Raw genomic sequence first — 25,305 nt, 5'->3', positions numbered from 1 at the left:
TTACGAGCCAGCAACCAGCAGCCCTCAGCCCTCAGCCCACAGCCCACAACAGTTTAACCAAGCTCGCCCTCGCGCCCACCGGAACCACTGGCTCTGGCTCTGGCGTGAGCGCGCATGCTGATGGGCCGCAGCGTAGACTGTGCGTCTCTTCGCGGTCCCCTCGAGCTGACCCAGACAACTCCTCTTTCCTTGGACTTCCTGGACTTCTTATCCTCCTCCCATCCTTCCATCCCCCATTTTCATCTCTAAACACCCTCTATTCTGGTCGCGAAGCTTTGGCGATCAATCTACCCTCGTTTCTTTGGATTCAAACACACTTCCATTGAGTTAAACGGAACAGTCATTATCGCTGACGTCACCATGTCTGGGGAAGGAGTTGAGCAAGGGGACAAAGGTACTACAGAAACACACTCAGCACCATTCCCGAGCTCGAGCAACTGCGCACAAGCTGGCGCAACAGTCGCTTGCAGCGCGCGAATCACCCGGCTTCTGCACTGTTCGAAATCATGCTCCTCTTCCAGTAATCTCCTGTTGATGACCAGACAAGACGCTGACCAGTCTCGTCGCAGTCACATGGAACTGGGGCGGAGGCCAACCAGGAGGCACCGTCGCTGAGAAGAAGACCGAAGGCGAGGTCGCCATCACCTCCAAGCGTGGCAACAAGGTCAAGAAGAACGCGGAACCAGAGAATCCCGCCGTCCGTGTCGAGCGGTCCGGCCAAGACGTCGTCAAGAAAGCCTCTGAGCTCAACGTCGAAGAGAAAGCCAATGGCGACGCCGGCTCAGCCGAATCTGACGACAAAAAGGAGGAATCCAAACAGGAGGCCGAAAGCACAAATGGCGAAAAGAGGAAGCACGACGAAGTAGGCGAGGATGAGAAGGAGGAAGAAAACAAGCAAGCCGACGAAGTGGAAGAAGAAAAGAACAACGGCCCGCTCGAGGAGAATGCCGAGGACAAGACGGTGAAGGCGAAGGAACCAGCCACCAAGAAGCAGAAGAAGGAGCCCACGGGGAAAGCCGGTCGACCAAAGAAGGCCGAGAAGAAGGAGGAAGAAGAGAAAGAAAAGGAGGCGGCGGCGACTGAGGAAAAAGAAGAGGAAGAAAATGCCGCGAAGAAAGAAGAACCAAAGTCCGCGGCGGAGACCAAGAAGAAGGCTGGCCGGCCGAAGAAGGCTGACGGCGCCCCAGCCAAGCAGAAGAAACAACCCACTCCGCGCGCAACAGAGGGCATTGGGTCTCGGACCAGGAGCCAGCAGAAGAGCGCTTGAGAGACCCTTATACAATGTCCAGCCTGGTTGTGCAAGTATGACGAAAGGATCGGTGAATCTACGACGCATTGTGAACGAGCAGATTGGGAGGATGGGGGGATGGGTTTGAAATAGCCAAGGATTTGTTGCGAGGATTAATGGAGAGATGCCTTTCTGCGTGGGAACGTGGAATCAGAGGAAAGGCGACGGCGACGGCGACGGCGACAGGGCGGTGGATTGTTATTGTATATTATTTTGTATTTCCGTCCCTCCTTTAGCTCTGGCCGAGTTGCGGAGGAGGATTGATTGTTTTTTGTCTGGTTCATGTTGCAGTTGTGTATTGATTCCATTTCTGGAAAGTCTCGTCTTATGCACATATGTATCTATCTACGTAACGTTCCTGTCCCGAATGAGCCCCAGGATCCAACTCGACATTCCCTCTGTTCCTCCCAACCTTCATGGGTGATAGGCATCACAAAAGGGTAGAAGCCAAGAAACACGACGCCGCTGCAAAGGCCGTAGGTCTATGGATTGATCTATAATCATAAATTTCATCGATCTAATTTCCTCTTTATCCAGAAAAATGATCAACAACAATCTCTATCGACCGCCCGTGGTGGCACAGTTGCACTTCTCGGGATCGCCGCCCAGGCGCTCGATCTTCTCCATGCGCTCCTTGTGGTAGTGGTCCTCGTCCTTGCCGGCGTAGAGGACGTCCTTGCGCCACACGGCGCGGACGTGGTTGCACAGGACGTAGAAATAAAGGATGATCATCAGGGCAGTCATGACGGAGCCGACCCACAGGATGGCCTCGCTGCGCAAGGCCTTGCCGATGTTGATGGTGGCCAGGGTGAAGCCGACGTTGGGAAAAACAAAGGCCCACCAGTTTAGGTGAAAGTGAAAGGTGCGGTAGACGGCCAGGCAGCTGACGACGCTGATGGCCCAGAACCAGAACGAGAGGCTCCAGATGAAGACGGCGGTCATGAGCGCCAGGATCCGGACCACCTGGGCGGTGATGTCGTCCGGGCCGAAATAGTCGTAGCCCCGCGGCCAGTGGTCCGCGAGTCCGATGATGGCGAGCGCCGTGAAGCTCGGTGGGCCGACCGCGATGAACATGCCCGGTCGCGACTCCGGCGACGGGAAGCCGTAGTTGATCATCCGTCGCACGTAACTGGCGTACATGCCCATTGAGATGAGCATGCCGAGGCCTTGGGCCGTCAGGCCGGCGAAGAGCATAGGCATGGCGGCGGCACGAGGCTGGTATTCGATGCCCGAAGCGGCAATGGTGCCGGTAAGCATGAAAGGAAACATGGGTAAATCCCAGGCCGGGGTCATGTCTTGGATCTTCAGTCGAGGATTGGTGAAGAGCATGCAATAGAGTCCAACGGCGGCAATGAAGGTGCAGGCGAAGTAGAGCCAGAAAAGAACGCGGTAGGTCACCAGCAGCCAATGGCCCGTGTGGTTGATGCCATAAAGGGCCATGCCGGCGATGATGCTGGCGAGCGAGAGGAATGATGTGCCGAAGAAGAGAGACTCAGTCGGGTGGACGAGACTCGCTTTGAGCGTGCCCGGCCATCGAATAAATCGGTATGTGATTGCAGAAACGATGAAGGTGAAGATGAAGAGGTCACAGATGTAGACGATTTCACCGATGGTCTCGAGGCCGGTGAAGGTGTGAGGCTGATTTTTGGGCGAGAGCAGCAGGGCCAACCCGCCCGTGGCCATTGGGAAGGTGAACCAGGCCTGGTCAATGAAGCTCGTCAGTTTGTAGCCCGTACTGAGTGGTGACCAGACCTACCCATGTGAGATGCCTCAGTCGCTGCAAGCCGTTTTCAACAAAAGGCGGATCCTCCATCTTTTCAGATTGCTCGATCGAAGCTATCATGTTGTCGACAGCATTTGTAGGAGGGCGGCGTCGTGCACAAGGGCGTGGAGGTCCATTACATTAAGTAGGAGACTGCGCCCAACATGTTAAGGTCTCATGTGCAGAGAGGAGAGGGCAAAATAACTCGGGTAGCAAGATGTTTCAGTCGAATGCCGCCGAAGACAGATCTGACGGGTCGACAGCGTAGTGGATGGTGGGGATGGGCCGTAGTTTTGTTGTTACCGATGGTTGAGCTGAGACTTCGGAACGTGCTGCTAGATAAACGCGTGATGGTGATGGAGATGATCGACGGGTTAGGACCTTATGCCGGTGGTATGATGGCATGATTTCAAGCTGGCAATTATGACGGGAGTAATAGATGCTTCTCGAAAAGGATAATGCATACGGAAGAAAGAAAAGTGTGGTCGACACATATGAGATGCGTTAGAATGTTACTGACAAAGCCCCTCGAAAAAGACCAATGAGACGAAGTTGAAGCATTGACTGAGCAGACTGAGGTACTCACTCCCTTCACAAGGACAAATATTTCAGGCGAGAGCCAGTTCGTTATGATGTCGATATTCACATGTCAGACACAACAGGCTTGCAAGTGGTGCCCCGTGCTTTCTATACAGCCCTGCGCCCGGGAAAAATCGGATCCTGCGGAAGAAGCCTCCCGACTCGCGTCCGGATGCAAATTGAGCGCGTTAGGGCCCAAGTCACGTTCTACCAGCTCGCCTCAGCCACACTGTACCGCCCTACTGGGTACCAAGTACAGACACCATTAACTCCCACGCCGACGTCGGAACATCCGCCTCCATCTCGACACCTTCTGCTTCTGCCCTTTCTCCTTCCAAGCACGCAACGACTCCTCGTCACCGTCATCGTGGGTCACCAAAGCGTCGCTGCTCGGCCGGTGACTGTCCTTTGGTCGCCTGCCTCTCTTCTTCCTCAAGACGTTGTATTCGGCTCGCCGTGGTCGAGACTCGCTGCCTGCTCGTATCGAAGTATTGTTGTCCCCCGACTTATTCTGGTGGAATGCTGAGGTCCAGCTCATGATGACGACGGCGAGGATGAAAACAGCCTTTTCCGAGTGGTGAGCTTGGAGGTTGATCGGTGTATCACGCGTGGTTGTTTTTGGTGAGGTTTAGGAGCACCAGTATGTATAATGGGGGTTCTTACTGACATATCGAGGAACATTCAATCCCTCAGGCATCATCCGCCATATCCGTGTCTATATAATGGACCTCTCACTGTAAGTCTCAGCTACGGCATACCGGCGCCAATGCAAGTGCAACCACATGATTACTATTTGGCGGCCTGACGAAACTGTCAGACCCAGCATATGACGACTGCAGCATCTGAACCAAGTACTCTGAATGGCAAGGCCATCCTGTGCATATGTGTGGAGGACTTTTGCTTACTTCTACCGATCCTATTGCCGATTCAGCTTGCAGCTTCCAGGTCAAGGCTGCCTTCGTCTCCACATTAACGCGCGTCTCAGTTCCAAACTCTGGGGTGAGCAACACATCTCGCTGTTCTTTTTCTTCTCTTATCACGACGACGAGGTGACAGTCGTGCCAATGCTCTGCGCCGCATGCACCGCCACGTCAATGTCCTGCTCCACGGTACCGCCACTCACGCCCACCGCGCCAATGAAATACCCATTGGGGTCAAAGATTGGCTGACCACCACCAAACACCACCGTACCGCCATTTGTCTCCTGGATTCCCCAGAGATCGCCGCCTGGCTCGCTGCGGGTCTGCAAGGTGTTGTTGGGGATGCCGTTGTAAAGCACCACGGTTTTGGCCTTCTTCTGAGAAATGTCCTGGTTTGGTCTTTGTAAGAATCCGTCTAACAGTGGTTGGCAGGACCCAAAAAGGGGGGAAACCTGTATTGTGGGGTGACCGCAACGTGATATATCGCCTTGCCCCAACAAGGTATGTGCATGACTTACGATGCTTCCCAGATAGGAATTATCCATATGGACAAAAGCCACCAGCCATGCTGATGGATCAAGCACGGCAATGTTTTGCGGTACACTGGTACCATCGTCAACGAAGCGATTCTTGCACCTGCTTCTATCATCCGGTTCGACTTACCCTATGGCCTGTGCACGTTGGATGCCTGCATTTATGACCTGCAGGGCTTGGGTATGGTTAATATAATGGCGCTGAGAGGGCGTCGAACCCCAGCCATTAGTGGCGGTGCGATTGACTTGTTGGGACATGACGACTGCGGCGGCTGCTAGTATCGAGGTGAGAACGGTGAGGACGGACGGGGTCTTCATGACTCTTTTGCTGCATTTTGACCCTCTCTTCTCCCCGCGTTTTTTTCCCTGACCAGAATGCCGGAGTAATGATTACTTTTGCCCGCCTGACGACTGATTGGGTCTGGAGGGAGGGGGAAGACGACAGGACAGAGACTGTGCTGACCGGGGTCGCTCCTTTGTAGCGGGGAAACTCCTGGATGTCTTCTGTATGGAGAATGTGATATCGCCTTGCTTGCTTGAGTGCCTACTTACCTACCTACCGACTCATCCGCATGCATGCGTGTATGCAAGTGTATATATATAGATACCCCATTCGGCCGAACGAAATCAATGCTGTCACGGTTCACAATCATAAGGTTTTTTCCCCTTCGTCATTTTACTCCTCCTATACTTTTCAGACAATGCTGGCATCCGCAGAGTTTGGCTTTGCGGGGTGCGGATCGATGGTGGACGGGTGAGTAGGCAGTTTGTTTGTGGGCTATTCACTTGTTCTTCACCACTACTTGCTGGTAGGCTAACACATCCCCGGCCCGTCTCCGTAGAGATTATTGACCAAGGAACATTCATTGAGAAGGAGGGGTCAGAGGGGGAATTGGGTCTGAACTCTCGCTAGAATCCTTCATCCGATGCGCAAGACCTCCGCTTCCGCCGCACTCACTCGCGGTGTGAACTCGACCCTATCAAGACCAGAATGTTTCTTTAGTTAGGTAGAGCTCCTACCCCGGCTCGCCGTTGACTCGTGACGTAAGATACATATGCAGGAGGGTGAAAATCTCAACATCCTCCCTGTTGGTGAATGCTCATCACCACAGTCGTCTGTTTTTCCCTCCACATGTCGAGGCCGGTATGTACCTTCGTAAGCATCTGTGGCTACGAATACACGATCCTGGTGATGAGTTCCTACTATAGAAGCCCTTTATTCTCGCAGCTCTATTAGCGCCAAGATCGTTAGGTTAGTCCAGCCCCGTTGGCACAGGTGCCTTTGTCGGACAGTGTCTGGGTTCAGTTGGCAGAAGCAGGAACACCCGATCTTTGGAAATTTCGCTTCGGAACGATCGGCGTGGATGTGGCGACCATAGACGGCAAGGAGTTGTTTGATTGTCGCCAGATTGAGCCCGGTTGAGGAGGATTGCCTTACTAGCCTGCCCTTTTCCAAAATTGCATATAGATCATAAACTTGGTCATTATGAGGCCGAGGACAATCAAGGCATTTTGTAGGTCTCCATGATGCTTGATAAGCCAATAGATCATGAAACACACAGACACTCCGAACCACACGGCGAACATGAGCCACATCTTTCGAAGAGACGTGCGGGAGATGGCATGCATCCCATAGCCCTCATTAAATTCCTTGATCTCTAACATCTGGGGAGTCTTTTTTGGAATACGCTGCAAGAGGCTGCCACGAGGACGGACTGCACGGAAATTGCACGGGACTGACGAAGACCGTCTGAATCTTTGCAGCCAAGTCGGGTGAGCGTGAGCTTGGATGCAGTGAGCACGCCTCCAGGCACGCTCTATGCATGTCGAGCGGGGCTTCGCGTATATTACTCATAGTCGCTGTTGATCGGGTAGCTTTGGCTCGGTGCTGCAGCTGGCAATCTTTGCCGTATCAGAGAGGCACTGGAACTATTTTCGATTAGCGAATTTGCATCACCCAGCGTCATGACCGTCTTCTGTGCATGTATTTACCTTTTTAAAGCTAGCTCCCACGTATTCTTTCATTGTTCAAAAGCTGAACCAACGCCCGACACCTCTGGTATAAGTTTGCGGGAGCTTCTCAACAAAGTCTTCGTCTACAAGGCGTTGAACCTCAAACTCCTTAAGATGTGTCTCCTGGCCACTGCTATCGATGCACTAGTATACGTACCTCCCGGAAGGCGTGGGATTTCCACGGCTTGCGACGCCAGGATTTTGAGAAAGAGTACTCGAAGAAGGCCGTGCCTCTGACGTTTGTTGGTCCTGGGTGCGACTAAAGTAACTCTGTAAAGGTATGCTGACCCGAGTTAAAGAATGAGCAGGATGCCCGTCGCTTGAAAGAGGATTGTAGACTGTCAGCAGTGGATCGCGTGCGAAGACCGGTGCAGAGGCTGGAAACCCTGCCAACGCAGGTGATGCAGTATTTTCGTTTATTAAAGGGATTTCAAGGTGTAGGGATGAACCACACGCCTGGCGCTATGTTAGCATTAATCAAACTTCGCTCATAAGGGTAGGACTCGCGCATTTCCAATAACTCGTTGAAGTCCAGGGGCAAGGTGGGCGTAAAGGCTCTTCCAATGGCCGCCACAGCAACTTCCGTCGCAGCACCCTCTCAACAGAGATCTTCAATTGATCCCATAATGACGGGGATGCATCGCATACGCCGAAGACTAGGTTTTGTGCCTCTGGGAAGCTTGCTTGTACTTCTTGGACCTCAAACACGCCTTTGGGGCTCGCTATGCTAGATGGCGGTAATGGCGTCCAGGTTGTCCCTGCGTTGTTGGCTTGCTGCTCGACGATGATGTCGACTGAATGACGTGGTGATCGCCCTGACACAGTAACAGTGGCTTCCGATGCTAGCGCTTGGTCAGATTTTGTGTTAGTCGACGCTTCTGTGCTAGGCATTGTAGGCTAAATGAAAGACGGCGCGGGGTTTCCTTGTCCAACCAGCCTCCAGTAGCACTGTGTCCAGTCCTCCCATCATTCTTTTCTCTATTTGCCCTGTGAAGTTTAAATCCATATTGTCGGAGTTTAATTTCATATGGTTCGAGATCGGTGAGGAGGATTCCGATAAAGGAAAAGAACACCGCCAATTCCATGAATGACATGATTGTTGACGGCAAGGACGGAAGGATTTGTCCCTGGATCAACAAGATAATCGCGCCGAGTGTCACAGGAAGAGCGAACTACTTCAAAGTGTCAGACATTTAACACTTCTTGTTTCTCGCCACTCAATGAATGCTACTTACCAACACGAAAATTGACTCCCTTCCACACATATTAGCAAACTCATTGCTTAGCTTTGGAGATTCCGCCAGCCGAGTTAAGTCATATTGAAGATTGTGGAATAGACCAAGTCTCTGTGAGTAATATAACTGGAGCTAGTCGCACAATTAAATCGTCAGAAGTGGTCTCATACTGAATGGGACGCCATGTAGGCGATTAGAGGGGGCCCAGGAACTTATATCGCGAGCAAGATCATCGGACCGAGTTGCCAATGATTTGACAGTGTGCTTTAGCATTTCCAAGTCACTGCAAATGACTTGAATGATCGACAGAGATTGGCGGCTGGTGAGTGCTGGTTCGGGGAATTCCCCAAACGTCCAAGAGTGAATTCAGTAGATATCCTCCCAAACATGGAAGGTATCCGACAAAGGACAGAACACATCCCTTGTAAGAGCTCTCATGAGTCTCAGCCGATAGAAAAGTGGATGGAAATTCTCACCGTGTTCGATGGCGTCCGAGACAAGCTCGTTCAGGTTCGGCAATGCGTACTGGCCAACGCATTGGCGAAACTGAATAGAGGGCAATTCATTTGCGAATTCCGTGTGACCCCGTGATGGAATGCCCGAAATGGAACACCAATGCCGAGGGAGCATATGGCCGAGACTGATTAGAGAAAGCCCGGCAACGATCTGAAGACTGAGATCCAGAAGCAAAGCAAACGCCAACATAGCTCTGCATAGTCACGAATTGCCTGTTTCAACTTCTCAACTGCTTGGTGCCATTCGCACCTGACCTTGTCGAGCCGCATCCGGAAGACTCCCAGGAAATACTCTCTGGGATCCTTAATCGCCATGTCTGCATTAACCTGTCCACGAGTAAGAGGATTCGGATGCGCGCAATCCTCGCGCAACGAATCTTCCTGGTCCTCTGTCACAGTCTCCTCTCCTGCTTTCTTGTAATAAACATCAACGAAGCCATATGCAACCCATCTCCACTTATCTGGGCCAGTTACTACGCATGAAATTAGTGCTTCACAGAGATAATCGGAGGATTAGCTTGTGGATGGAGTGAGAAAAGACAGATCTTGGTAACACCTCGGAGGTTGCCCATTCGAAAATTGGCGGTGATCCTTCGGCGGGCCGAATGTCTCTTTAAAGTGTGCGCCATGCATAGAAAGGCAAATGGAATGAAAACTGGAATGTGAGCAGACCCTCTCTCTGGTCAAAGGTGATGTCAGGTACTGACGAAGAATATTGCACGGTGGATGTGGTGGGAGAAATCCATACCAAACACTTACTCTCAATCAGAGGCCCAAATTCCTGATACTTGATACTAACATCTCTCAGGGCTTGATACTCGTAGAGCGAAAGCAATTGCGAGAGCACGTAGATGTTCCAACAATCCAGATTGGTAATGAATCTAGATAGCCATTAGAGTAGAGGCAAAAGGCAGAGGCACGGGGGGTGCAGAAGGAAATGACTCGTACATACATCAAGCGCCGTTCGACATCTATTCAGTACCCAGTACCGAGTAGTTGATCACTCTTCCCGCCTAAGAGTGCTCGGCGGCTTCTGTTAGCCTCCAGCGGGCCCCTAGGATCGGCGTGGTTGCCGCTAGGCTCCTCGCAATGCTTGGCTGGTAGGGTCCGGAAAACGCTAACTGGTCGTTAACACTGCCCAGCCACTTCCCTCCTTATTTCAACTTCCATAAAAAGGAACCTTGCCAGTTTTCGAAGCTCCTCCAATGCAATCAGCGGCGTCCATCTTGGGCCTGGACCCCTCATTTGCAGGCTCGCAAGTTCAATCATTTATCCAAGCCACCGCTCCCACAAAACCAGTCGAATTGCTTGGCCTGTAGTTGACAAGCCTCAGGCTCGTTGCGATCGATCATGAAGGCTCGAATCAGACCCTCATCATCATTCTGGACGAAGCTTATTGATTCGACGAAAGGTTGATTCCAGTCTTCCACCACAAGATTCCGGCGAGTTGCAAAGCCGAGGATCCCATCGGTAGGCTCTGGATACACTCGTTCCGATTCCTTGGGCCTCCTTTTTCGCAATCGCCTTTTTCCACCACGCTTTTGGATTCTCCGCAGCCTCGACGCCGGCATGATCGCTGATGTAGAGGAGTGCCGGGTTGATCTTTACCTTTTACGAGGATGACAAAAAGCGACACAGTGCCAGAAGGATGACACCTTCAAATCTATAAAATCCTTATTAAGCCTTTAGCATCTTCTGATACTTCGCCTTATGTAAGAGTGGCACGGAGATTGCCTATCCACGGGTGAACCTGGGCCCAGCTCCAGGAGATTGGTCCACGTCAGCGTCATCAGGCTTAATGCTGGAAGGAGGCGGGGACGTGCAGGGCGCTCAATGTTAGTGTGAGGGCTTCGTATAGAGCCTTCATTGCGGCGTAGCATGTGGCAGAGGAGCAGCGAGATCATCTGGAAGTCAGCAGGATGGTGCCATATACACTGACCACGTATCAAAAAAATTGATGCTTAAGTCCGCCTTTCCATCGCGATGTAGGCAGGTGCCCAGGTGCGTCCAGCTGCGCCCTCTCACTTCCATTCCCTAACCCAACAAGTCCACCTACAGACACGATGTTAACCAGTCGCCTTTCTTGCTCAATGGCTGCGGGGAAAGGGTTGGTAACTAATGGAAGAAGGATGCACTCAAGACGATGATATAAGAAGCGCCCCTTGGCACAGGCCCGTATTCGTGTCGAGTAATTCTGAAAGTGAAGCTGTTTGCGATAGAGCTCAGAATCGACGATGTATCGCGGCTGAACTTCTTGGTACCTGGCACTTGACATCCTGGGCATCGATGGTCTGGAAGTCAGTGAATTACAAGTATCGCAGGCCTTTGACTCCGCCGTCATTCTTCAGATTCAGAGAGCGAAGCTCCCTGCAATCAGGATGCAATTCCCAAAACTATGGGTACTTCGGTCTTCTGAACATGCCGATATGTTCAGAAGCTAATATTCTATTACGATCCATATTCTGAACCGCAAGACCGGACTTCGGTATAGGCCAAGCCATACATGTGCTTTGACCTAGCGGGAAAGAGCGTAAATGCCTGTCGGGTAAATTGAATGCAGGACAAAACAAAAGGGATGTGTGAGATGTGTCGGATATCTATGCAAGCCAGGTATCATGCCTCTTTAATTGTGATCTTGACGCTTGGCGGCAGAAGCTTAGGACAGCGGGATATTTCTCCTCGAAGAACCAAGTGACATGCGCATCACCATCAGAGTCTTTTCTCCACTTGTATCTTGCATCCGAGTCCCATTCCACTTTGGGTGTTTGTTTGTACCTTGGCCCGATCTTCACGCTCAAGGCTCCGCGCTTGCTGCGCTGAACATCTATGCCATATGGCCTTGCAACAAGCATATTTGCAAAACTGTATGGGGTAGCATGTGACGACTAAGCATGCAATTTCACGCACCATGTCTCGAAACAAAGAAAACAATCCTCTTTCACCCGCCCAGCGCAACGGTCCTTCTGCTGCCCTTCACAGGACTTTACCCAGCGACGAGTTCTTCACGGACAGCTTGATCGATGACTCGCGTATCTCAAATGTCTCGCATATTCCGTCTCCAGTCAAGACAGGGCCCGTCAAACCTCGCCGCGTCATTGGCACAAGCAAAGCCTTGCAGACAGGCAAAGATTCGGGCAATAGATCGAGCCGCACTTCCCTGTTTGACTATACTGCGGCGCGAACTAACAACCAATTGAAACCTTCGCCAAACCTGTCTAGAAAGAAAAGCACAAGCCCTGCGCGAACGAATGGCCTCACCACACCGCCGCATTCCAGACACGGCCCGCCCCTCACCAGCCCGACTGAGTTCTCTAGTCCCCCAGGCGGCCTACACGAGTCGTACAAGAGAATAGCGGATGAGGAGGATCTAGCCGCGACCGAGAGAGATGTGGACAGCGAAGAGGACGAGATCAATGGTGGCGATCATCAGGATACCTTTGAGGCAAATCTGGATTTGAGCCCTACAAGAGATGGAAGAGTCACGGAACAACCAGAGCCCGCGCGTGTATCGCAACAACTGACACCGAGTCAATCGCCATCTCACGCAGAATTGGAGAGAATCGTGGATGAGCGAGTCGAGAGCCTCTCAGAACCGCCCACCATGGATTTCCTCAAGAACGAGCTGACCGATCGTGTGTTGGCTGCCAAATTGACCCCTCATGTTGTGGACCGCACCAAAGATCGCGCAAGGCTCGAGAAGCTGAGACAGAGCCGAATACCGATCAACTTTGGAGAGAAGTCCAAACAAGACCACGCCGACGGGGAGCATCGACGGAACGATCTCGCTAGTGTCACAAGCCGTGGTCCCATCTCCTTCGACAACGTGTTTGCCGTGGATACAAACGGGCTTCACAGGACATATTCAGATACCAGCGCCGACTTCACCCCACAAAAAAGGATGAGAGCCTTCAGGCGAGCAACGCGCCCTGGTGCAAATAAGATCGTGCCCGAAGATGATGACGGTAGCGATACGCCGCCGGAGCTGCGAGAAAAGGAGAGATTAGTCGCTTTCAGCAGATCCAGTCGGCAGAAGAAGGAAGACATCGGAGAAAGTGAAACACGAAGAGCCGGATCGGTACCGAAAATCTCAGCATTTTCACGTGCGCATGGTCGACCTCGTCCTTACGGGATGCCTCCCGAAGCAATCGGAGATCAGGGACAACCCGACGACCCTACAATTGCGTCTATTGCTTCAACAGTATCAGAGCCTCTTCCGGGGACAACTCCGCTGCCCGACGACGATCGAGCAACGCGTGCATTTCTCGCCCGATGGCGCAAAGAAACCGCGGAGAGACGTGCTGCGAAGACTCGAGAAGAGGTTGACAATAACGAATCCCAAATTGACTGGGCTGCTGCAGCTGCAGACGTTCCAATGTCGTCCATTGAAAAGTCTTCAACTCCTCAAGAGACCCCTCCACCAAAAATCATTCCGTCCTCGATTCACAAGCAAAGATCGATGGACCGAATGCGGAAATGGGAGAACGACTTCACGGGTCTGTCGTTTCAGGTGTCAGAAAGCCCCCCTGTTCGTACGCGGACGAACCTCAATGACTCCCTTAGGGAGAAAGAGATCGAAGATCTCACCAAACAAGCTGTCACTACAAACAGGTTAGACGAGATCCGTGAAAAGGATCCGAATGTCATTGTGCGCAAGTCTTCTCGCAATTTCAGTCCGCAGGAGCGCAAGTCAGCGCCCCCTGAACCACAAGAGATGTGGCCAAATGCCGACAAGGTCGACCCGAAGGGCCCCGGAGAAGCAGTCCCAGACACGCCAGTTGTTGTGTATAGGTCATCAAGCAGTAGCACCGACAAATCCAAATCGTCTCAGCAATCAATGCCAGATTCACTTGATCAACTGCAGAGGCTAGCTCGAGCTGTCAGCACAACTCCAAAACCAAGTCCCGCTGCCCAAGAGTTATCAATTGCCCTTGATGATGCGTCCGCAGTCCCCTTGCCGCTTTCGGAAGATGACCTAAAGTCGCAGTCTTCGCTTGCAGATCAGAACGAGATTGATCACAAGAAGAGAGTAGCCGAAACTCCGAGAGTCACGGGTGCCTGGACCGATACCATTTTACCGGACACTGTCAAGCCAAGGAATCAAACACAAAGGATTACCAAGTATACGCAAACACCTCATGTCAATGCAGGAGGGTGGATAGACACACCGCTTCCCAACGGAGATCGGGTTCCCGATGTCCATATACCAAGGATCATCGAAGAGGAGACGGAGGAATTAGTGCACGAGAATATTCCAACAGATAACGCGAAAGCACACCCAATGGAACATAATACGGACCAACCGGCGGCCGTTTTGAATAAGGATCCAGAGCCAAAGGTTGGACCGGCAAGAGAAGAAATCATTCTCCCTTCGAGCACCCTGACAAACGTTCTGAACGAAGCCAAACAGAAGCGGCTAGTATCACACGACATCACTGATGCTCCTCGAGATGAGAATGACACGCTTAACCTTGGCGACGCGACCATTCAAAGCTTTGAAGACCTTCTCACCGACGCCGCAGACATCACTGCCGACATAACCAGCCTTATCAAGGCTGGCGCTGAGGAGGAAGTCCTAGCTCAGAGAGAGAGAAACAAGTCGACGGCCCTTGACATCCTAGATGAAGATAACTCAGCTGCTTCTGAGGTTGCATTCATCGGTCATTTAACAAGTCGGATGGAAAGACTAATGTCAAACTTGCATGAAGCTAGAAAGGGTATAGCCAGGCTGGAGCAAAAGGTGTCTCACACCCCGTCGATACCTACAGCAGGACCAGATCAACCAACGCAGGCGCTAGTGGCTGTGAAGGATCCAAATCATGCGTGCACAAGATGTGGTCGAAGTAACGATGACATCTCTCACGCCCTTCCCCACAAAGACCCTGTCGCCACGTCATCCTTCATGGCAGTACCCATCGCATATACAACGCTCACTCTCCCAATCCCTCTGCTTTTCCATCCGCGCACATTAACTCAGAACCAGAAACGCCGCAACCGCGTCCTCGACCTTCTTCCCGGTAGTCCAACATGGCTAGGCTATCTCACCTTCTCCATCTGGATATGGTACATCCTTGAATGTGTCCTTGCAGAGATTTATGCGAGGCCGCTCTATGCGGAATGGTACGTCTGGCCGGCCAGGCCAGAACCAGAGTTTCCTTTTGTTCTTCCCACAATGCTCTACAGATGGGTCCTGGGCGGGAGCGTGGGAAGCGCGCTGATAGCGCCTGTGGTGACAATCTCAGGGGTTATCTGGAGACTGATCGTGGTTATATGTAAGGTTGCGGGAATGTGGTTGGGTTGGTGGGATGGGTTTGTTGATGATGACAGGACGAGGAGCGTTGTGGCAACTGCCACGAGATCTGGCGTTCAAGCGGTCGGGAGTCTTCTTCCTGGTACCAATGGCGCCAACGCTGTCGAATTGGAGGGTTTGAGTATGATGAATGACGAGATTTTATGAACGATTCAATGACAGTTTTGTGCAGGATACTTTGCGGGTATTGATTGAATGGATGGGTGACCGCAGTTCATTTGGTGCATCTCGGAGCTGGCGGACTTTGTGTGGAGTTGGCAGGGGATACAAAATGTACAAAGGCAAACAGGCCCAAGGGTCAGGATAGCATGGAGTTGGTGCTGGCTCTGGTCAAGTCTCTACTCGGTATGGAGTACTCTGGGTGCGTGGTCTCTCACTGGGCACTGTCCTTTCACCTTGCTCTTGCTCCGCTGAGGAGGCTGGGCTATATCTTCTTGAATCAACCGAGATCTCGACTACCCTATCCTACCATCGAGGGACAAGCTTGTTGATAAACAAGCAAGTCAAGTTGTTGAAGTTTCGAGACGTTTTGGGCCGAGCTTTTCACCTTTCCCCCCCCTTTTTCCCTTCCTCTTTTTTTTTTTGGTCCATCGTCTTTGCGACTCCCTCCGGGGCTGCCGTTGTCCCCTGGTATAGCGTAGCGTATTCCAGCGTCCTTGTAGGTAGTACATGATATATAGGTAGCTACTAAATCGGTCCATCGGTCAACTATTCATTCACTTACCCATTCATTTATTTAACGCCGGACTAATGAACGAAAGATAGACACCCTAGATTGGTCCCGTTGATGATGAATTCTTTTGCCCTGGTCTTTTTCCGGGGGGCGCTCCCCTTTCCCATTTTATACACATATCATATCGGGAGCAAGAGAGAGGGTGCCTCAGGGAGGGAGAGGGAACGTAAGGTAAACAGACCCCCCTACCTTGCACAGCTGAGCTGGGTACCGTACACTTTTCATGACTGACTGAATGAGTTGCATTTCTCTTCTTTCCTTTCCACATTAGTTCTCCATTATTGTTGGTTTTGTCGTTATTCATGTACTATGTGGTAGTACGAGTAGTAGCAGGGTTGTTTCGCATGCCCTCCTGTCCTCCTGTAGCCTTTTCTTTCCTTTCTTTTCCCCTTTACATCCTCGCAATCTCCTTCCCCCACACCCGGTTCAAGACCCACGTGAACACAATGACCACCCGGCTCCGCCAGTTGCGGTTCCACATGAGACTCCCGCTGCGCCAGGCCAACCAGGCGCTCCTGCCCGTCCAGCCTTCGTGATTGGGACCCTTGCCCGCGATGACGCCGTCGTGCGCGCCGATGTAGGAGACGAGTTGCTTCTGGGAATACGCGAAGGGTTTGCTGAATACGTCACCGCCAGTGGTAGTGATGATGGGCGAAGACGGGTTAGGGGGGTCCGCTGCTGGATCTGGGCCGGACTTTGCGAGGCATTTGGCCAGGGCGTTGAAGTTCAGGACGAGATAGCGGGCTTTTTGAACGGCGACCTCGGCCGTGGTCGGGAGAGAGGCGCCTTCAACGTCGGCTGCATCTCCCAGTGCAAAGACGCCGTCGTAGACCTCGCCGGTTTCTCCACTCTTGAACACTCGGAGATGATCATCCGTCAAGATCCGTTTGAGCCCCCTTCGAGACAGTTTGACGTCAATTTTCTCTAGCAACGGTACGTGTTTATTGCCAGTCGCCCAGATTAACATTCCATACGGGACTCGGCCTTTGTCCTTGATATACAACGCCTGGTCATCGGCCTTTTCGATCCTTGTATTGGGCGCAACGTCGATATGGCGTCTTTGCAACTGACTCGTGGCGTATTCATGCAATTTGTTGTCGTACGCGCTCAAGATATGCGGCGCCACGTCGTAAACAGAGATACTGACGTAGCCAGCGACAAGCGGGTAGGTGTACCGCAACTCGTCTCGACATAAATCGTCTAGTTCGGCTGTAAGCTCGATGCCCGTAGGACCTCCACCAACGATGGCGATGTGGAGCAGCTCCCGCACACGTTCAAGGGTGACGTTGGGAAGCGAAGCCTTTTCCAGCAAATCAAAGAGCGTCTTGCGCACTTTCATAGCGTCCGAGACATTCTTGATGAAGATGGCATTCTCAGACACCCCGGGGGTGTCAAATGTGTTCGGCATGCATCCGGGTGCCATTAATAAATAATCATAGTCGACGTCGAATTCGTCATTGACGAGTTGTGGATCTTCGTCAAATGCTGGTGCACACCGACAGGTCTTTGTTTGGAAGTTGATGTCGAGAACATTGGCTTTGATGAAGCGCAATGCGCACCTCGATTTGCTGCGGACCGGTTCTTCGGCCAGGTAGAAGTTGAACAAACCCACTGCCGCGGACGCTAGGAGTGGTGTGTATGCTGATGTGCGACGCGGGGAGATCAAGGTGATGGAATAGGCGTTGAGATCGATGTTTTCGGCGAGGTAGAAGCCGGCCCACCCAGAGCCAATGATGACGAGGCGAGGTTTGTTCGGAGTTGTCATTGTTAATAGGGTGCTTGATATAGCTAGATTATCGTGGGAGGCGTGCTATGTTTGCTGATGTGGAAACTAAGATATATACCTTCGGAGTGTCCAAATCCCAACCTGCTTGCCTTGCTCACTTGGAGCCACTAAATCACAGTAGGATCGCCATCACCGATCGTATGAACGAGGAAGAGCATCATCAGGCAGCAGTCTGGACTGGATCAAATAAGGAAACCAAAGGGCTTACCTGATTCCCGTGCTTGATGGGGGGCACTGACCTTTGACAAGCCTGCCTAGCTAGATTCTTGGGACGCAACCCAATGGTGGACGTTACCAAACCACCAATCAGGGGAGAAGGCTCTGAGGTCGAATCAAGGAGCGGGACGGGAATATATATTCCGGTCTCTCCGGTTATGTTTCGCCTCAGCAGGATGCAGGAAGCTTGGTCAGCGCACCATGACATGAAACCTCATCTAGGCTGGGATGACCCAGAATAAGGCTTGTGCAAAGCGGTGGGAGAAATAAAAGGATGCAAAGTAATTGATCCCAGAAGGGGAAGGGAACGAGTTCAGTCATGTCTGCCAAGCCCGATGTTGAGCTTCCGGGATCTTCCGGGCTACCGTGGACGGACAGCCTGGTCACGTGATGCGAGTGAAAGGGCATACAACACGAGCCCGAGGACCTGGGGGGTCGACCCAGACGAGAACACACCTTGGACAGGACAGTGCACTTTCCTCTTCAGCTGTCGGGAATTTCATTGATCCATTCAACTCAGACAGTGAGTGCCCTTCAGGGGCCGTTGCTGCCACCGTGCAGTGAACCCCTATCCCCACCGGTCCTGCCTTGGTAGTACTATCACGTATCACTTTTGGCTCCCTTCCTATCCATGATGACAATTTGGAGGATGCACATCCTCCCAGAGACCTAGTACTGCCTTCATCCATCCTTCAATGCTATCAACCTTTTGTCGGCAAGTATTCCTTGTGTACAAGTACAGTCGCAATTAATGAAGAAAAGACTGGGCAATTCAGACACCCCCTTTCCCCGGCAATGGGTGCATGGTCTCCGTGCAATAACAGTTTTCGACAATCTGTCCCTGCTTTTCGCCATTTTCCCTTTCGCAGAAGAATCGAATTCCCGACTCCGTGAGATAAAACAGAGGAGAGATGATGTTGCTGTAGGCTTGTGTCGTTTCAGTTCGCCATGCACTAATGGCCAGAACCATAGCTGCCGTTCCATCCTCGGCCACCACCATATCCGCCATATGTGTTGAATGCAGTATTTGACCCGTAGCCTCCGTATCCTGTGTTTTGGTGGGCGTTTTGGTGGCCGCTGCCCAATCCACTCCCGTACTGAGGATATGCGCCGAAAGCCTGTTGACCTGAATGCTGCGATGGAGGAGGCAAACCACCTTGCTGACCGGGGAAACTGTTGACGGCGGATCCGGGACGGCCACCTTGCATCGAGGGACTCGGTCCCGAGGCCTTTGCGGGATCCTCGGAATGAGCTCCATGCTGTTGACCTAAGCCTTGAGTCTGTCCAAAACTGGAGGATGATCGTCCGAAGGGATCAGGCATGCCGCCGAAGCCGGTGCTGCCCGCAGCACTTTGCTGGGCTTCAGAAGGCTGAGCCGACCCTGTTCTGCCATAGCCTCCGTCTCGCCCGAAGCCACTGACGTTTGCTGGAGACGACGAGTGTTCATAGGAGTATCCTTGCTGAGGTTGTCCATACATGTTCGACTTGTAGGTGTTGCCATAATGATTTTGCCCATAGTTATATTGACTGCCATAGTATTCATTCTCTTGACGTCGTACATCATCAAACATGGGCCGGTTGGCTCCGTATCGATGATTCATTGAGCCCATGTAATTCCCACCGTACTGAGGATATTGTTGGTTGTATGCGTTCGGGTAGCCGTAGCCGGGATATCCATGACCTTGGTTTTGTTGCATGTGACCAGCCGGCTGCTGAGTGGGGTGACCGGGCATGCCAGGTGCTGGAGTATTTTGTCCGCTGCCTTGCGCTTCCTGTTGAACCATTCCATGTTGAGGGCGTGAGGTGGCATACTGCCCTTGAGTGTCCGGAGCCGAAGTACCAAAAGTGCTGCCAGTTCGCTGAGCATCTTGCCCATGACCATAAGCATAGTAATTGTAAGCGTCACGACCGTAATAGGAAGAATAATCCGGCTGGGATGTAGCTGTGCTAGGTTGACTGGGTACTTGGTTAGAAAACGGTTCTTGGGTCTGGGCTTGAGTGGTTTGAGGTTGACCAAAGGGATCGAACGGTTTCTGGCCTTGACCATATCTGTACTGCTCTGCATATGCCGAGGAAGTCTGAGGTGACGGTTCATGAGGTTGTTGGGGAGCAGAAGGCAGACCGGATGATTGTCGTTGGGTAGTCAATGAAGCTTCAGCAATGGGTTGAGTTGGAGCTGAAGCAGGCGCTTGCTGGGCTTCAGGCACAGCTGGGGGCAACGAGGCGCGAGGGGCAGCGGGGGAGTCATCGGGGAGTTGAGTACGTGTCTCCGGTTCCTCTCGGTCTTCGTCAACGTCAACATCTTCCGGTCCGTTCAAGCCCAATTTGCCAAACTGTACAGCTGCTTTTTCGACGGCATGATGCCCTGGCATCACCACTGCCTCTTGTTGTTCCATGACCTTTCTCGCAAAGCTGGCAGATCGACTTGTACCTCCGGTGGCTTTCAACGCGGTGGCGGCGTACCCAGACATTGGCCGAGCAGCGGTCTTAGAAGTTTCGGCAGTGGCAAGTGGGTCTTGGGTGCTTGCGATGGTGCTGGCAGCAGTGGCGGATTCAATCGGGTGAGACGTGTCTGGCAACTTCTCCAGATTCTGCTCTGTGAGTTCATCTTTAGGCGGTGTTAGATCTTTTCCTGTGTCCGAGTGCGGCGCGGATGGCAGCTCACTTGGTCCTTCTTCGTTGTAGTCCACCGCTTCAATCGGAGGCGGGACAATTGGCTCGATAGGAGGTGCGGGCTCTTCAATGGCCGGTTCAGGCTCGACCGGTATTTGTTCAGGTTGCACAACAGCGGGAGGAGGGGGCGCAGGAGCCTTCTTGGGAGCCGGGGCAGGGGTTGGTTTAGCGAACAGTCCAGCCCATCCACCAGGTTTGGCGGTAGCTGGCGCTGCAGCGGAAGCGGGCTTGGGCTCTTCGGTTTGCAAAGAAATCAATGAATCCTTGCCAGGCTCATTTGCCCAGCCGTCTGTCGCAGTCGCGGTCGCATCACCATTTGTTGGAGCAGCGGTATCGAACGCCGTTGGAGCGGCATCCGTTGGAGCTTGAGAGGAAGTGACAGAATCCCAGCTATCAGTCGTCTGTGCGGGTTTTGTACCATTAGTGTGTGCAGTAGGGACAGATTTTGCACCGCGGCCACCCCTAGCACCACGCTCAGCACCGCGGCCTCTCCCTCGACCTTCGAAATTGCCACGGCCACGGCCTCGAGTAGCAGCGTCGGTTGTGGCGGGAGGGACTTCTTTGGGCTTCGGATGTTTCTTCTTGACCTCGCCCCATTGTGAGATGGTGCCTGGAACAGGATTGTTAGTGAACTCAAACACAAAATGTGACGGTTAGCTCTCTTACCACTTGAAATGCGGTCAACAGCAGCGTTGACGTCGCCGTCAGTCTCGTTCAAAGCATAGACCAAATCTTCGTCGCTCCAACCGGGACAGATTTCTTTGAGGAGAGGGACTTTGTCGCCAAACTTTTTGAGCAATTCACCGACTTCACCCTGATCTTCTAGCGGTGCGGGAGGAATGTTCTCTTGCTCATGGTCTGGTTTGTGTTGTGATCTCGAAGGGTTGCGAGTGCCACGGAAACCACCTCTGCCGCCTCTGAAACCGCCGCGACCTCTTGGGCCGCTTCCGCGGCTTTGGACTTCTGCCATTTTTGTGTGGGTGTGAAGAACGTGAGAGATGTTGCAAGAGATGGTAGGGAGGTTCGGATCGTTTGCAGTTGACGAAGGGAGACTGTGACAATAATGGTAACTTAATGGAAGTCGCAGCTAGCAAAAGAGCAGCCGGCCCCGCGTTGAAGGGAGGTCACTAGGTGAGGCAAGTGACAAGTGCGTGAGTTGGATCTAAAAGCACAGTGATGTTGACATGAAGACAGAGAGGGTTGGTTATGGCCGGAACACATTCAAGAGGCTTGTTTGGGTTTCAAAAAGGCAAAGGCAAAAGCAAAGGCGGCCACAGATTCTGGGGGAGGGAATTGCCAAGCACCTGACACTTGGACTGCTCGCTGATACTGTGGCGTCTAGGCTCTAGGGACAGGAACAGACCGTGGATGACTTCCAGGCACAGCAGCGAGCTAACTAATGGTGCTAGTTTGCCAGTTAGTGAGGCAGCTCGCCCCCCCACACGAGTCTCCAGCAGCGGCGGCATCCAGCGATCTCATTCCCTCTCCATTACCTAGTAGCACTGCGACTGCGATACCCCAAACACCCTCAGCTCACAATGACTACGCCCTCATGGTGAGTCCAAGATGAGACTCACCCCTTCCCTCGCCATCCGCAAGCTGCTCGCCTCGATCCATCCTCCTCTTTCTCCTCAGTCTCCCCGCGATTCCAAGCAGCTCCTCAACGTCCTCGAGTCCGCCTTCCAACGACGTCTTGATGAAACTCATCCCTCCCCCAGAGCGGCAGCAACAGCCAGCGACAATCAGCATGGTTCTGACTCAATCCCGGATCCGGCCCAAAGAGTCACCCATTCCACCCATTCTCACCTAGACACTATCCTCGGCCATCCTCTTTTCAAGCAGCAATCGCTCACTTTTCTGCAAACCCACGGTCTAGCTGCCACGGCGGTCAAGACATTTGACGATGCCCTGCTGAAACAAGGTCTCGATTCGGATCTCGTCCAGTCGTGCGCTCTGCAGTATCTTCAAGGCCGTGAGAAGCGAGGCAAATCACTCAAGGATGAAGGATTGGGTCCTAGATTGGCTCGCTGGTTCAACGCTATGACTGGCTCTGAGAAGAAGGATTTGCTGCTCAACGAGAAATACATTGAACCCTTGGTCTCCGTCATGTACGCCGACGGGCTGGAGCGTGAGGTCTGGCAGTGGCTGCAAGTCCTCTACGAACGATCTTTCGCCAATTTTATCTTCATCCCCACCGATGACTACGCTCCTGATGCCATCGCTTACCTGCGAGCGGAAGATCGCCTCGTATCTCTGATGATCAAGGAGACCGCTCGTCGCGGCCGGTTGCAGGAAGCTGTGCAGCTATATACCCAGGCCTACGAATACCGCCTGAGCTCCGGAAGAGCCGTCCTCTCAGACGGGAAGTCGGCCCCCGAACCTCTCCAACGGTCCTGGCGTCAAGTGGCTGGGGCAATTCTCTTACAAAACAAACGCAGCAAAAGAGGTTTACCAGCCGGCCTTTATGATCTGGTGCTGAAGTACAGCCTGACGATTGATTATTCTCCTTTCGACCCGGCTATTCTTCAGATCTACCATCCAACATCACCAACGGCTCACCCGCTTTTTCAGAAACTTCAAGACCCATCGTTTCTTGAACAATTTGCCAGATGGCAGAAGAATCCCAACAGATTCGTTCGGAGGGTCTTGCTTGTTTCTGTTCTAGACGCGGCCGAACTATCCTTGACCCAAGCTCACCCTCGTGAAGCCAGAGAGTTCCTCGACTTTGCCGAGAGAACATATCCTGACTTTCTGCGCTCACATGAAGAAAACACCGATATGGCAGAGAGACTGCAAATGGCTCGTCAGGAGATCCTGGTGAGAAAGGAGTTTCGTTCATCGGGCTACGCCACTGCTCCGGAACTACAAGTCCTGGTGTGAGTGGGCGTGGAGCAACGTCATCTCCTGCCCGGAAACCGAGGAAATGACATACGAATGATTGATGAACACGAATCATGCTCTTTTCAAGCTCCCGTTAGAGCATAGCTGAATCTGTACAACAACCGTCCCAGTCATATGCGATGAAATGTCACAGGCGGCTAGCTCACGGTACCTCTAACAACCTGAATTGGGGATTATAATCAGATTGCATGACAGCACAGTACGACACGCTCGGCGGAAGAACGAAGAGGAAGACTATCAGTATGGAGAGGATATATCGAGTCTGGTGCCCAACAGGCTTGTCTTGAGGAAAGAAAGAGCGCGCACGTGCGGGGACCTTTGTGAGTGATGGTTTTATTCGGAATAACCAGAAAGATGTACAGGATGGGTACGCCATATACAGGGTCCATCAGAAGACAGGACGGAGGAGCTTGAAATCAAAAGATCTCGCTTTTCTTAGTCACATCAATGCAACATGGTCGTTCGAGCTGCTGCTCGATGGAAACAGGGGTGGCATTATTATGGTTCCTTTTCTGAAATATCTCCTTTCCGAACTCATTTCCAGATGTCTCCTTCAGGGAGTCTGCACACAAGTACGCGCTGCCCAGGTGATTCTCGTTGGTCTACAGAGAAGTTGGAAGGCGATATTAGGCCGCGGAAAAACCATAATCCGCGCTGCCGCCAGTGTCGCTCGAGGCTCTTGGTGTCCGACCTTTCGTCCGACCTTTCGTCCCTTCATATCTTCGAAGGCTCATCTTTATCTGTGCCTTTCAAGGAATCCACACGAGCCTTCATGCCTTCAATCATCTTGACTAAATCCTCATCACTACGACCCGTGTCGGGGATCTTTTTCGCCTTCTGCACCGCAGGCCTCTCGCCAATGCGCTTCATCCACCTGTCCACGCCCGGAAATTCGCTCATGTCGATGTCCAAGAACAGCGGTCCCGCGCGCACCCACGAGTAATTCGCCATGTCGGCGATCGTGTACTTGTCCCCGGCCAGCCAGTCGGCTTTTGAGAGGCGGATCTCCAGCACACCGTACAGACGCTTTGTTTCGTCGATGTAGCGCTTGATGCCGTAGGCCGAATACACCGGTGCCATGGCGCGGAAGTGGTTCGCTTGCCCTGTTTTCGTTGTGTTCTCTTTGTCAGATTTTCGAAAACCATACAGGGAGGGAGGAGAGAGGGAAACTCGAGCCAGAATGTTGTACTACTCCGTACCTTGCATCGGCCCTATGCCACCCATTTGAAACATCACCCAGCTCATCATCTCATAGTAAAGTCCACTCCCGTACTCGTACGTGAACTGCTTCTCCTTGTCATACAGATCGACCAAATAGAACATGATTGCGGCACTTTCAAAAACCCTCAGGTCACCGTCCTTGAGCGCGGGGATACGGCCATTGGGGTTGATTTCCAGGAACCACGGTTCCTTTTGTTCGTTAGTCATGAGGTTGATGGCGCGGACATTGTACTTGAGACCGAGTTCCTCGAGTACCATGGCCGGTTTCAGGCCATTAGGTGTTCCTGCCGTGTAGAGGGTGAGGGCATTGTATGGCGGAGAGGGGGAGGACATGTTGTTTGCTGAAGATTCAAGTCGGAGACGTCTCCTCTGGTGTGTTACCTGGTTCCCGGACTGAAGTAGTAATGGGAGGCTCTTTACTGATGACCTCGCAGTAGTACTCGGACGTGAAGGAGAGCTGACGGCTGGTGAGAGGCTCCCCAGCCTTCTTATGGCTGCTCGCGACGAGGTGTTGTGTAATACCGGCCCAGGGAGGGAGGCACCAGAGGCAGTCAATCCAATGACGTGTCGAACAGTCCTCATGGGGGCTGGGTGTCCCCCCTCGTTTATGTATGCAAGGACCG

General features: G+C 52.5%; 11 protein-coding genes across 11 annotated transcripts; 3 read left to right on the top strand and 8 right to left on the bottom strand.

Moving 5' to 3' along the window:
* Window positions 1-360: 360 nt before the first annotated feature.
* Window positions 361-1,267, top strand: Z519_01108 (uncharacterized protein; the record flags this gene model as incomplete). Its single annotated transcript, XM_016758865.1, has 2 exons — window positions 361-496; window positions 543-1,267. The coding sequence occupies 2 exons, from the start codon at window positions 361-363 to the stop codon at window positions 1,265-1,267; spliced, it is 861 nt and encodes a 286-aa protein (XP_016624193.1).
* Window positions 1,268-1,846: 579 nt separating this feature from the next.
* Z519_01107 (uncharacterized protein) lies at window positions 1,847-3,101 on the bottom strand (the record flags this gene model as incomplete). Its single annotated transcript, XM_016758864.1, has 2 exons — window positions 1,847-2,989; window positions 3,045-3,101. 2 exons carry the CDS (start codon window positions 3,099-3,101, stop codon window positions 1,847-1,849), a joined length of 1,200 nt encoding a protein of 399 aa, XP_016624192.1.
* A 793-nt stretch (window positions 3,102-3,894) lies between these two features.
* On the bottom strand, window positions 3,895-4,167 carry Z519_01106 (uncharacterized protein; the record flags this gene model as incomplete). The annotated part of the gene is made up of 1 exon (XM_016758863.1): window positions 3,895-4,167. The coding sequence occupies one exon, from the start codon at window positions 4,165-4,167 to the stop codon at window positions 3,895-3,897; it is 273 nt and encodes a 90-aa protein (XP_016624191.1).
* Window positions 4,168-4,665: 498 nt separating this feature from the next.
* Z519_01105 (uncharacterized protein) lies at window positions 4,666-5,400 on the bottom strand (the record flags this gene model as incomplete). Its single annotated transcript, XM_016758862.1, has 3 exons — window positions 4,666-4,938; window positions 5,068-5,152; window positions 5,213-5,400. 3 exons carry the CDS (start codon window positions 5,398-5,400, stop codon window positions 4,666-4,668), a joined length of 546 nt encoding a protein of 181 aa, XP_016624190.1.
* Window positions 5,401-7,572: 2,172 nt separating this feature from the next.
* On the bottom strand, window positions 7,573-7,986 carry Z519_01104 (uncharacterized protein; the record flags this gene model as incomplete). The annotated part of the gene is made up of 1 exon (XM_016758861.1): window positions 7,573-7,986. One exon carries the CDS (start codon window positions 7,984-7,986, stop codon window positions 7,573-7,575), a length of 414 nt encoding a protein of 137 aa, XP_016624189.1.
* A 2,124-nt stretch (window positions 7,987-10,110) lies between these two features.
* On the bottom strand, window positions 10,111-10,416 carry Z519_01103 (uncharacterized protein; the record flags this gene model as incomplete). Its single annotated transcript, XM_016758860.1, has 1 exon — window positions 10,111-10,416. The coding sequence occupies one exon, from the start codon at window positions 10,414-10,416 to the stop codon at window positions 10,111-10,113; it is 306 nt and encodes a 101-aa protein (XP_016624188.1).
* Window positions 10,417-11,753: 1,337 nt separating this feature from the next.
* Z519_01102 (uncharacterized protein) lies at window positions 11,754-15,299 on the top strand (the record flags this gene model as incomplete). The annotated part of the gene is made up of 1 exon (XM_016758859.1): window positions 11,754-15,299. The coding sequence occupies one exon, from the start codon at window positions 11,754-11,756 to the stop codon at window positions 15,297-15,299; it is 3,546 nt and encodes a 1,181-aa protein (XP_016624187.1).
* A 977-nt stretch (window positions 15,300-16,276) lies between these two features.
* Z519_01101 (uncharacterized protein) lies at window positions 16,277-17,650 on the bottom strand (the record flags this gene model as incomplete). Its single annotated transcript, XM_016758858.1, has 1 exon — window positions 16,277-17,650. The coding sequence occupies one exon, from the start codon at window positions 17,648-17,650 to the stop codon at window positions 16,277-16,279; it is 1,374 nt and encodes a 457-aa protein (XP_016624186.1).
* A 1,190-nt stretch (window positions 17,651-18,840) lies between these two features.
* On the bottom strand, window positions 18,841-21,530 carry Z519_01100 (uncharacterized protein; the record flags this gene model as incomplete). The annotated part of the gene is made up of 2 exons (XM_016758857.1): window positions 18,841-21,170; window positions 21,227-21,530. The coding sequence occupies 2 exons, from the start codon at window positions 21,528-21,530 to the stop codon at window positions 18,841-18,843; spliced, it is 2,634 nt and encodes an 877-aa protein (XP_016624185.1).
* Window positions 21,531-22,126: 596 nt separating this feature from the next.
* On the top strand, window positions 22,127-23,440 carry Z519_01099 (uncharacterized protein; the record flags this gene model as incomplete). Its single annotated transcript, XM_016758856.1, has 1 exon — window positions 22,127-23,440. One exon carries the CDS (start codon window positions 22,127-22,129, stop codon window positions 23,438-23,440), a length of 1,314 nt encoding a protein of 437 aa, XP_016624184.1.
* Window positions 23,441-24,175: 735 nt separating this feature from the next.
* On the bottom strand, window positions 24,176-25,015 carry Z519_01098 (uncharacterized protein; the record flags this gene model as incomplete). The annotated part of the gene is made up of 2 exons (XM_016758855.1): window positions 24,176-24,564; window positions 24,661-25,015. 2 exons carry the CDS (start codon window positions 25,013-25,015, stop codon window positions 24,176-24,178), a joined length of 744 nt encoding a protein of 247 aa, XP_016624183.1.
* Between the last annotated feature and the right edge of the window lie 290 nt (window positions 25,016-25,305).

The sequence above is a fragment of the Cladophialophora bantiana genome, assembly GCF_000835475.1.
Source record: "Cladophialophora bantiana CBS 173.52 unplaced genomic scaffold supercont1.2, whole genome shotgun sequence".
NCBI lineage: Eukaryota > Fungi > Ascomycota > Eurotiomycetes > Chaetothyriales > Herpotrichiellaceae > Cladophialophora > Cladophialophora bantiana.
Note: the sequence above shows the minus strand (reverse complement) of the source record. Positions and strands in the feature narration are given on the sequence as shown.